Here is a 12,125-nt window from a genome sequence, read left to right as displayed (position 1 = left end):
CTCAAACTTTTTATTAAATAATCATCTTTTAAAATTTTTATTCCAAATAAATATAAATTTACTTTAAATAAAAATGCAAAAAGTTCTTTTATAAGAAAAATAAATAAAATTGCCTTGCTGTAAATGCTATTGAAACATATAGTTTATTATATTCAATTATTTTGTCCCCACGTTGCCTAAGGCCACTCAAATAATGCATCACGAAGTTTGGCTTCCACGGGGAAAAACGCAACATGAAACACGATTCCCTCGATGTGATCCAAAAATGTAAGCCGAAAATAAAAAGAGAAAATATCTGAATCTGACGGTGTCCAGCATCGCAATCGTCTTACGTTGTATTAGGGGAATTTGAACCGTTGATAGTAAAAATCAGCCTCTTCATTTCATATAAGAAAACACCATCCATGTAATAATTAAACCACAAATCCAAAAATAAGAAACACACAACAGAAGTGCCAAAAAACACTATAATAGAAACGTATACAAAAAAACCAAAACCACAGGAACCCATCTAGAAGCCCATGCATATCAGAATGTGGGTTCAGAATTTCTTCTTGTCAGAAGCGTATTAAAAGATTGTGGGTTCAGAATTTCTTCTTGTCAGATGCGTATTAAACAAGAAAATTGCAAATGTAAAGTGCCAGGTATGTGAACAGTGGGCCAGTTAACATGCTATCACATGTGAATCTTGTCAGGCTGAAGAACAGTGGGCCAGTTAACATGCTATCACATGTGAATCTTGTCAGGCTGAAAGAAATTTGGGGCTGTTATTCTGGTTTCAAAATGGATTTTTCATATAGCGTGATAGCAATGTGTTAGTCGATCGCAGCCGTTTATTTCAAAATTGACAGTGTAAAACATGCGACTAACACGTGCGTTAGTCAATCCGTACTGCCATTTTGAAATCAGAATAGACTCATCCGAAATTTGGTACAGAGGAGAAACCCAAAAAAGAATGACACAATTCATGTATGTGTGCAGTAGCTTGATTTTCCACGATTGTAAAACCTATCGTAGTACTACACACACATGAATTTTATCAGATTTTACAAGCTACTGCACACACATGAGTTGTACACAGAATCACTGGAAGACGTAAGTCTACTCTTGATCTGTTGTGAAAGCTTCTGTTTTAAAGGCTGAGTTTGATGATTGCCATATGTTTGGTGGTAGAAATTATATCTACCAACAGGGTGCGTCTATTCTGGTTTCAAAACGGACCTTTCGTACAGCATGTTAGCAACAGGCTAGTCAATCGTAATCATTAATTGCAAAATCGCCGGTGTAAAACACATGACTAACACGCGTGTTAGTCAATCCGTACTGTCATTTTAGAGCTAAAATAGATGCATCCCTACCAACAAGGATAGTGTTTTTACTTGATTGAAAAACTTATTGCAGTACATTTGTAAGAGACATCTTTTATATACACTCTGAATTCTTCTAGAAAGAAAGAATTCAATTAACAGTTTGCAACTCAATTTTATATAGTTTCATTAACAGGCCAAATTTTAATCATTGATTATTTGAAATAAGCCATTCTCTCATCCTCTATATATGTGGTTGATTAAAAGTAGAGGCAGGCAGAGGCAGCATAGCATTGTGTTTGATATTGTGCAAGCATGAAGATTGCACTGTTTCTCGAGTTTGTAAGCCTCAATGGGGTTGTGATAGCCATTGCCTTGGCAGCAGCCCTGCTATTATTCGCATGGAGTAATACATCAAAGTTAAAGAATGGAGTATTACTCTCATGGAGTCTTTCAAAAATCAGCGAGGCTAAGTTAAAGGATGTGCAGCTGCCTCCGGGACCTGTGGCACTACCAGTGGTGGGAAATCTTCACCTTTTGGGAAAGCTTCCCCACAGAAGACTAGCTCACCTCGCGCTCAAATATGGGCCCATTATGTACCTCCGCCTCGGCTCTCTGCCCTACATTGTCGTCTCATCTCCTGACATGGCCAAGCTTATTCTCAAAACTCATGATCAAAATTTCGGGACCAGGCCTCTGCTGAACTTCGGGAAAAATGTCATGTACGGCTCTGCAAGCTTGGCTTTTTCTGCCCACGGAGCTTACTGGAAGCAAATTCGTAAAGTGGTGACATCTCAACTGTTGGGTCCCAAGACTCTCGATTCTTTCAAATTTATGAGAGCAGAAGAAATGCGAGCTATGGTCGATAGAGTTATGGACCACTGCAATGGTTCTGCTGCTTGTTCTCCTCTTAATGTCAGTGAGCTGGCTTTTGACGTCACTATGTGTATGTCGTGCAGAATGATACTTGGCAAAAGTTACTCAGACCAAGAGTTGAGTAACAATGGTAGCTTCCAGTTCAATTTGAGTGAACTGGCTCATGAGTTTTTCCGCTTAGCCGGTGCTTCTGATATCGGGGAGTTTATTCCTTGGTTGAGGTGGTTGGATGTGCAGGGTCTTATCCGCCGCCAGAAGAATCTTCATAAGACGTTCGATGCGTTTATGGAGAAGATATTAGAGGAGCACTTACAAGCCAAAGGCGGCGATGAACCCAACAGAGATTTCACAGACGAATTGGTGGAACTCATGCTCGAGAAAAAATTCACACGGGGAGAAGTCAAGGCAAACATGCTTGTAGGACAACACTTTTCCCTCCAATCCAAAAATTTCTCTGTGTTTTCTTTTTACTCTATTGTTGGAATAGATAATGTGGGATTTCTATTTGGCAGGAAATGCTGGTGGCTGTAATCGACACATCAAGCGTGACCGTGGAGTGGGCAATGTCTGAAATGCTGTCAAACCACCCTTCGATTATGAAGAAAGTGCAGGATGAGGTGGAAAGAGTAGTGGGCAAGAAGAATAAGTACGTACAAGAGACAGATTTGGATGAACTGGAATTCTTAAGGGCAGTGGTGAAGGAAACGCTGAGGCTTCACCCGCCGCTGCCATTGCTACTTCCACGAGAGGCCATTGAAGATTGCCAGATTGACGGTTACCACATTCCTCGCGGGTGTCTTGTTACTGTGAATGCGTGGGCAGTGTCGAGGGATCACAATGCATGGGGCAATGACGCACAAGTGTTCAGGCCAGAGAGGTTTATAGAGATGGAGAGGGATGTAGATGTGAGAGGGCAGCACTTTGAGATCCTGCCCTTCGGAGCAGGGAGGCGAATGTGCCCTGGCATGGCATTGGGATTTAAAGCGGTGCAGCTTATATTGGCCAATCTTTTGCATTGTTTTAATTGGAGTCTTCCCCATGGAATGACAGCGAGTGATTTGGATATGGGAGAGGAATTCGGGCTGTCCACGCCCAAAGCAGTTCCCCTCTGTGCAATTACCACTCTTCGCCACCGCTAAGAATACAAAACCCTATTAGTCTAGTGATCCCAATCTATGAGATGTGTTGTTAGTCTATGTTTAATCTAGTGGATGTTAAAATTGTAGTCTTTTTTCTTTTTCTATTATAAATTCTTAAGTATTTGCTTACATAATTATATCTCATAAGTTATGTTTAGTCTTTGGATGTTAAAATTGTACTCTTCTTCTTCTTGTACTATAACTTTTGTACCATAACTTCTTTAAGTATTTTCTTATATAATTATATTTCTTTATAGTAAGTGTTTAACTTTATTGATATGAGATAGAAGTGACTCACAACATTCATTATAGATAATAGTGAAGATAATTTATGTTGAGAGGTATTTTATAATGATACAGGGAGTTAACAAGAATTCTTATATTTTATGTTTTAGTAGTTGTTTATACATTAAAATATAAATATTTAATATTTTCATATTAAACAAAACAAATGTATGTCTACATGTTTTAATTTAGATAAAATAATTTAAAATAACTTTTGAGTAAATAAAATAGCTCCAAATTGATATCTCTCAACATTTTTTAGATAAATGTGTTTTAAGATATCTACAATAGTACTATTATATTTATAAGTATGAAAGGTTCAAATGGATTGAAAATAGACTTGTAATCAATGATTTTATAAGTTCTTAATTAGATGGGTTTAACTAAGTATATTATCTCTTATTGATAGTAACATTTTAAGTGATACTTTAGTTCGATTGTCTTAAGTAATATAAATGTTGAAGGAATTTTTATTTTTTTTTGTCTAAATTAGAACTTGTGTAGTTAATAATAGGTCCTAATGCTATAAAGTCCATGCAAAATTTTAAATATGGTTGTCAATGAATAAACATTAAATATTATGCAATCTTTGTGTTCAGGTAAGGTTTAATATAAATATATAGAATCATGAGTCTTCACTCAAAGGTTGTCTTGTTATGACATTTCTCTCCCTATTTTATTGTTACACCACTCTACGGACAAGAGTCTTCACAATCATTAAATCTTCCATTTGACAAGATGCAATTATAAATATTATTGAAGGGGTTGATTATAGACATGGTTAGCTTATAAACAACAATCCCCCTTGAAAATTACCTTACGTCTCTTAAAAAGAGAACTACTCATGCTAACATTTATTGGTAAAAGAATCTCCAAGGCCTTTGGAAGCAAGTATAACTTCAATTAGAATCAACTTAAACGTTCCTATGTTTGCTCCAATATCAATGGCTTCTTTTGGATGAAATATTAGATTGAGGTCTTTTACAAGGTCCTTGAACAACATGTTCTTCCTTACTTAATAAAACCAAGATTAAGTCCATTTAGAATCAATTTAAAGGTTCTTATGCTTCCTCCGATATCAAAGGTTTCTTTTGCATGAAATAGTAGATTGAGGTCCTTGAATGGGATTTCCCTTCTTACTTTAAACATTGGGTTCTATTTTAATCTTTTCTATTTTTTATATGTAACTAACAAATTAATTCAAATTTAAACAAGAATGACATCCATAACTTAATCCATTTACTTAACATTTAAATGAAATAGTGAACTAATATGATATTATCTTTATCTAGCCTACTCAAAAATTTATCAAAATAAATATCAAAAGTGATTAAGATTAGAGAAGTAGATCTTGAGTTTCCTAAATATATGATTTTAATTTCATAATGGGAACTGTTAGCAGCAGCCAAGAGGGAAGACTGAGCGGGGGGGGGGGGGGGGGGGGGGTGAATCAGTCTTCACTGGAACATCAAACTTAATCACAAAACATAGACCAGATAAACTATGGTAATAAGACAGATAAGAACAACACATAAAACCAATATTTTGACGTGGAAAACTTGGTTAAGGGAAAAATCACGGTAGGAACCTACCCACAGTAAGATGATACTCTATAGTAGTATGTGAAAATATTACAATGGGGAATGCACATGCATTCAGGCACACTACCTAGATCTCATTGCTCAAAAGATGATGGCCCAGAAGGCTACAACCCTCAGGGAAGTCTCGCTGACTTACAATAAGATTTGGACTACAATCCGGAAGAAATGAACTGAAACAATAGCATCTCCAAATTCTTGATTACAACTCCAGTTAAGCACAGATGTCTGCTCTGCAACACCAATCTCACTTCAATCTCAACACCGAAGGATAAATCACTTGTTCACACATGCACCACTCTTTGATAATGTAGACACACCATCAACACACAAATTACATGAATATATTACCTATACATACAATTCATCAACCTTGATAACAAGGTCGGCTAAACCCTAACCCTCAACTCATAATTACAAAATTACAACATACGATACAAAGATCAACCACCAAACCAATATAATGATTTACATAGTATATCATGGACCTAAATCAAATTCCCAAACTATCAACTCCACCCGAAATCATGCCAAGATCAACCGCAACACACTACATCACTAAAAATATCGCATATCATGAAAATCATCACCGGTTGATGAAAACCATCAATAACTCACACAACGATCAATGCGGATCACCAAACCAAATAGGACATGACTAGGAAATACCACCAAGCACGTTAGAAACATCAAGAATAGTTGTACCAACACCACTTATCAAATCTTCATCGGTCAACATCTGAAAGCTCAAGAACACAACCAATCAACAACTGTCACGAAGAAAGATAACTTGTGGAGCACAAAATCACAATACATATTAAATGAAGATACATAAGACCATCTTAAAAAATATCCCAAAAACTCAGTACAAGATCTAATCACACCAGAATATACTGGAGGATATACCGGACTCTGCAAAACAGTGATCAACAAAGCAAAACTGCAAGACTAGATCATAAGATCTTCCCAAACACATCAAAGCAATACAGAGGAATATGTTGACATCAATGACAATAACATATCCTAGCAGAAACAATGACCAACAATATTCAACAATCTCCCCCTTTGGCATTGATGGCAACATATGAAAGTGAAAAAAAATCAATGCAACGAAAGAAGATATCTCCAACAAACTCCCCCTAAGATCAAGATAGATAAAGTGGTTTTTGACATGATCTCTCTCCCCTTTTGACAACAATGTCAAAAATATCAAAATAGAAAACCAAACTCTCTCTTACCCTTAAAATATGAAACATGAATCTCTCTCCCAAAAAAACAGACTACTCCACCAGAGGAGCAACACCAACTCACTAGTTTAGATAAAAGGATAAGATTGTGAAGTCCACGGGATTGATGCAATTCAATGCATTTGATTCTCATCGGGAGGGGTGGATACCCCTAACTTGTCTCTCAAATAGACAAATGTATTTTCAAGAAAAGGTTTAGTGAAAATATCAGCTATGTGTTCCTTTGTAGATACATATTCCAGCTTCACCTTCTCTTCACTGACTTGCTCTCTCAAGTAGTGATATTTGATTGACACATGCTTAGTCTTTGAATGTTGCACCGGATTCTTTGGCATGTTACTAGAACTGGAATTATCATAGTAAATAACAATAGGCTCGTCATAAATAATTATAATATCTTTCAACATAATTTGCTCCATCCAAACTACCTAAGTGCAATTAATAGCAATAGCAATGTACTAAGCTTCAGCGGTAGATAAGGACACTGAATCTTTTTTCTTACTAGCCCATGAAACCAACTTATCACCCAAAAAGAATGCTCCACCGGTAGTGCTCTTCTGGTCATCATCACCAACCCAATCAGCATCAATGTAAGCACATAGCATGAAATCATCATTCCTCTGATACAATAGTCTATAATATATAGTTCCCTTCAGATATCTGAATATCCTCTTAACAACAGTGACATGACTCTCTTTTGGAACAAATTGATATCTAGAAGCCATGCACATGAAATGCATAATGTCTGGCCTATTCTGAGTAAGATATAGTAGTCCACCAACCATAGATCTGTACAAATTTTGATTAGCTTTCAAAGATTCATCATTCTTAGACAATTTACAACCAGTCACCATAGGAGTTCCTGTTAGTCCCAACCGGTGTTGGGAGGGGAGGGGTGAATTAGCACTTAATCAAATTTTCACAATTTAACTTTTAACTTAAATCTGCATTCATCTAAAATCCAACAATATACTTAATCATTGAAGCAAAATATGCAAGCATGAAAAGTTGACAGTGACACCAAGAAGTTATATCGTGGAAACCCAAATGGGAGAAAACCACGGTGTGAGTAGGAACTCACAAAATTTGTACTCTTCTGAAGTACGCCTGGTTAAGAGCCATCATGTTAGGAGATTACAAAGACATTGTTAGGTGCCACCCGGTTAACGGATTTTGTTCAAGGCCGATTAGTGCCTTTACCCTCTTAAGAGTATCCTGGTTAAAGGACTTAGAACATCAATTAAGATGTCACCCGGTTAAGGGAATTTACAATAGGGACCTGTTATAGTCCACCCAGTTAAGGGATTTATGTTGCAGTGGTTAGAAAGCAATAGATGGATGATCTATTGAATTAGCTACTGATAGCTTGATCAGATCTTAATGTGCATCACACTCAATACACATTGGTTGTGTCTTCTCTGCACGGCACTGATTTTCTTCTTACACCCTCAGTTCTTCACTCAGTCAGTCACCTATCTCTCGGCACTGCACTCTTTCAATCCTCTAACCTTCAACTCTACACTATGTCGGTCCTCTATCCTTCATCTCTGCACTCAGTCGATTCTCTGTCCTTTAGCTCTATACTTAGCTGGTTCTTTGTCACTCGACTCTGCACTTAGTCGATCTACCTCAAACACACTCTATTGTGCTAACACCTCTTAGCACTTCCTCTCTCTCTGCTCTTCACCTTGGATCGCCTTCAACAAGATTTCTTGTTTTAAATTTCACGATCAAAAAACTTCTGAATGAACTCAAGAACACTTTATATAATTTCTGTTGACAATTTCAGGCATTCCCTCAATCAAAGCAATCATGGATTTTGAAAGATTCAAATTCAAAATCTCATTCTCTACGCACCTTACAACAATTCTGCCAAGTGTTCAACAACTTCTACTACCGCATCTCCCAAATATAGAAACTTTTGAGTCGTGTTCAGTCAAATAAGTGTGAACCAGAAAATCCGCATGTAATCATTCTTGACTGCATGATAACTAAAATTTGACCTTACCAACATGTGATTTGGCATAGACACAATCTCACCAACTCATCATTTGCCATTGCAACTAAATAACCGATCACTGCTACGAGATTTATGGTGTTTACCCTTCTTCCTTCAATCATACCGGTGTACCAGTATGCCACTACACTTCTAAATTATCGGTTCATCCTTTAATTTCTAGTTTGTTGTGCTAGCATCAAGTCTCTTCCCCTATTTGCCAATGAGTTACTGGTTTGCATACAACTTCAATTTTTCTTGCCTGAGTCACCTTTTGTGACTTCATCATCATCAAAGTGACCGATCATCCTGAATGATAGACCGGTTGGCTTAGTCTATCTTTCCTTGAGCTGATTGAACCTATACCACTTCACTAGTAAGTGTTAGACATCAATGACAAATCTTAGCACATATACCGGTTTTCTGGATTGACCAGTTTTGACAATACCAACAATCCAACAGTTCCAACCAGTTTGGAGTCATCTAACCCAAACTTCTTCAGCAATTCCTTCACATACTTAGTTTGAGATATGAATATATCTTTTATAGTCTGTGAAATCTGCAAACCTAAGAAAAATTTCATCTCACAAATCATAGACATCTCAAATTCTTTCTACATATCACTGGCAAACTTCATCCTCAAATCATCATCACCTCCAAAGATAATATCATCAACAAAGACTTCAACAATCGGAATGTTATCACTCTCAACCTTGAAATATAGATTACTATCAGCAACACCTTTATTAAATCCCAAATTCAACATATATTTATCTAGTCTAGCATACCAGGCTCTAGGAGCTTGCTTCGGTCCATAAAGAGATTTCTTCAATTTACATACCATGTCTCCATCTGATAGTGAAAATCCATCAGGTTGTTCAATGTAGACTGTTTCCTCTAGACCACCATTCAAAAGGGAAGATTTGACATCCATCTGATAGACCTTGAAATTTTTATAAGCAGCATAAGCAAGCAACAGTCTAACAGCTTCAAGTTTGGAAACCAGAGCAAAAGTCTCCTCATAATCAATTCCTTCTTGTTGTGAATATCCTTTGCAAACCAGTCTTGCTTTATTTCTGACAATTTCACTGGCTTCATTCAATTTATTTCTAAATACCCATTTAGTATGAATAATATTGTTATGCTTAGGTCTAGGCACAAGTTCTCAATTGTTATTCTTTTCAATCTGATCTAATTCTTCTTTCATAGCTCTCATCCAACTCTCATCTTTACAAGCTTCAACAACATATTTAGGTTCAACTTTAGAAATCAAACATATTTCTTCAGCAGCTAACCTTCTTCTAGTCATCACACCCTTATTCTTATCACCAATAATCTAATTTTCAGAATGATTCAATCTTACATACCTCAGAGTCTTTTGATTATTTTGACTATCAAGTTCCTACACTCCTTCATCGGTAGCAGCAACATCTAGTTTAACAATTTCTATCGAATCATTCTGCTTAGGCTCTTCAGTTTGAATAGGAGCTAAAACAACATGGTGTCCATCATCATAACCACAAGCTTTGCTCTTTGTAGAATATCCCAATAAAATTCCTTCATCACTTTTAGCATCAAACTCTCCTATGTCCTCATCTCTCTTGATATAGCATTTTCTACCAAATACCCTGAAATATCTCACAATAGGAACATAACCAAACCAAAGCTCATAAGGGGTCTTAGTTGTATCACCTTTGATGTGAACTTTATTGAATGTGTAAGCAGCAGTGCTAATGGCTTTTCTCCAATAGATCTTGGGAACATTTCCCTCAATCAGCATAGTCCTTGCAGATCCAAAATAGTTTTATTCTTCCTCTCAACAACTCCATTTTGTTGAGGGGTTCTAGGAGCAGATAATTATCTTCCAATTCCATGCATCTCACAGAATGAATTGAACTCACCGGAACATAATTCTCCAACTCTATCAGATCTCAGACACTTCACCTTCAACCCAAACTCAGTCTCAACCTTAGCTTTAAATATCTTGAATTTGTCCAATGCTTCTGATTTCTCCTTCAAAAAGACAACCCACATCATCTTGGAATAATCATGAATTAGCAACATAAAATATCTATCACCCTACACACTTCTAACATTTGTAGGTCCACATAAGTCAGTGTGTACAAGATCTAGAAATCCATCAAATGTATATTGTTTTCTCTTGAAAGAAATTCTTGTTTGCTTACACAACTGACATTCCTTACATACCGGATTAGAAGGCTTGACAATATTAGGCAGATCCCTAACAACATGTGTAGAATTGATCTTAATTATTGAATCAAAATTCACATGACACATTCTCCTATGCCACAACCAACTCTCATCAATCTGAGCAATCAAACAACTTTTCTCACTAGCATTCAAATGAAAATTTTTACCTTTTGTCTTAGTTCTATATGCAATCTCTATACTAGAGGCATTTAAGATCTTACATTTTCCATCCTTGAATTGTAGATCATAACCTTTATCAACCATCTGTCCAACAATCAAAAGATTGTGCTTCAAACCTTCAACATATAAGACATATAAACCATCAAAAGAAATAGAACCTCTCCCACGGATTACACCAGCTTTGTCATCCTCAAATCTAACTATTCCACCATCATCCCTTTCCATTCTCACAAATTTGCTTTTATCACTGGTCATATGATGTGAAAAACCATTATCAATTACCCATTCATCTTTCTCCTCAACCTTAGCAGCTAAGGCTTTCTCCTCAATAGTATAGTAAGTGGAATCAATAGGTAAAGGTCTATCTTCTTTAATGGCAATAAAGACAACTTCATCTCCTTCTGATTCTTCATCTGTAACACCTTCATCAGTAGCATAATAACAGTTCTTATTATTCCTAAACTTTCGGTTATACTTGTAAGGATTATCATACTTCTCATGTTTTTCATATCAATCATTCCTATCATGCTTATCATGCTTGTCATACTTATCCATTATCTCCGAGCATCTAGAAGCAAAATGTTCTATCTTATTACAAGAGAAACATTTTGAAGGTAACATTCCATCATACTTATCGGCTCCTTTAGGCAATCTTTGGGCAATCAATGCTTCAAGCTCATCCAACTCTCTTTATTGCTCTTCCATCTCTCTTCTCTCTCTTTCATATCTGGATATTCTACATTCATCAAGAACATACTTCTGCTTACCGGATACAGATGTAGATGCTCTAAATGTTGTCTCAGAATTTCCATGTGATTCTCCAAATTTGCTCAGCTCAAATGGAACAAGCTTTCCTACCAACACATCTCTTATCACTGTAGTCACACTTCAGATCTCAACAATAGAAGCAACCTTATGTTTATAAGCAAGAGGCAAGTATCTTAGTACCTTAGCAACAATTTCATCTTCCTCAATGGTTCCACTAGCACATCTGATACCTAGGACAAGGTCATTCACCTTATCCATGAAAGAGTGTATGTTCTCATCATCTCCCATCTTTAATGTCTCATATTGTCCTTTCAGGCTCTTGAACCTAGTAACTTTCACTTGTTTATCACCTTCATATATGATCTCAAGATTCTCCCAGATCTCATATGCAGTCTGAAGTCTCATTACATTTATAATCTCAGAATCAGTTAAGGCACTAAGAAATGCTTCCTTTGCTCTAATATTATGCTCAACTTCCTTGATCTCATCAGGAGTAGTCGGTCCATTCTGAGGAAGAA

The 12,125-nt window shown here is 36.5% G+C and overlaps 1 protein-coding gene across 1 annotated transcript; it reads left to right on the top strand.

Moving 5' to 3' along the window:
* Positions 1-1,534: 1,534 nt before the first annotated feature.
* Positions 1,535-3,486, top strand: LOC131039136 (cytochrome P450 71AU50). The gene is made up of 2 exons (XM_057971806.2): positions 1,535-2,600; positions 2,696-3,486. The coding sequence occupies exons 1-2, from the start codon at positions 1,623-1,625 to the stop codon at positions 3,320-3,322; spliced, it is 1,605 nt and encodes a 534-aa protein (XP_057827789.2). The 5' UTR covers positions 1,535-1,622; the 3' UTR covers positions 3,323-3,486.
* The last annotated feature ends 8,639 nt before the right edge of the window (positions 3,487-12,125 follow it).

The sequence above is a fragment of the Cryptomeria japonica genome, chromosome 10 (genome assembly GCF_030272615.1).
Source record: "Cryptomeria japonica chromosome 10, Sugi_1.0, whole genome shotgun sequence".
NCBI lineage: Eukaryota > Viridiplantae > Streptophyta > Pinopsida > Cupressales > Cupressaceae > Cryptomeria > Cryptomeria japonica.
Note: the sequence above shows the minus strand (reverse complement) of the source record. Positions and strands in the feature narration are given on the sequence as shown.

What these genes read in the sequence shown, in the direction of transcription:
- LOC131039136 (XM_057971806.2), top strand. Translation starts at nt 1,623, where the DNA reads ATGAAGATTGCACTGTTTCTCGAGTTTGTAAGCCTCAATGGGGTTGTG. An exon ending in AAGTCAAGGCAAACATGCTT is followed by an intron (nt 2,601 to 2,695) that starts GTAGGACAACAC and finishes TCTATTTGGCAG; the next exon opens with GAAATGCTGGTGGCTGTAAT.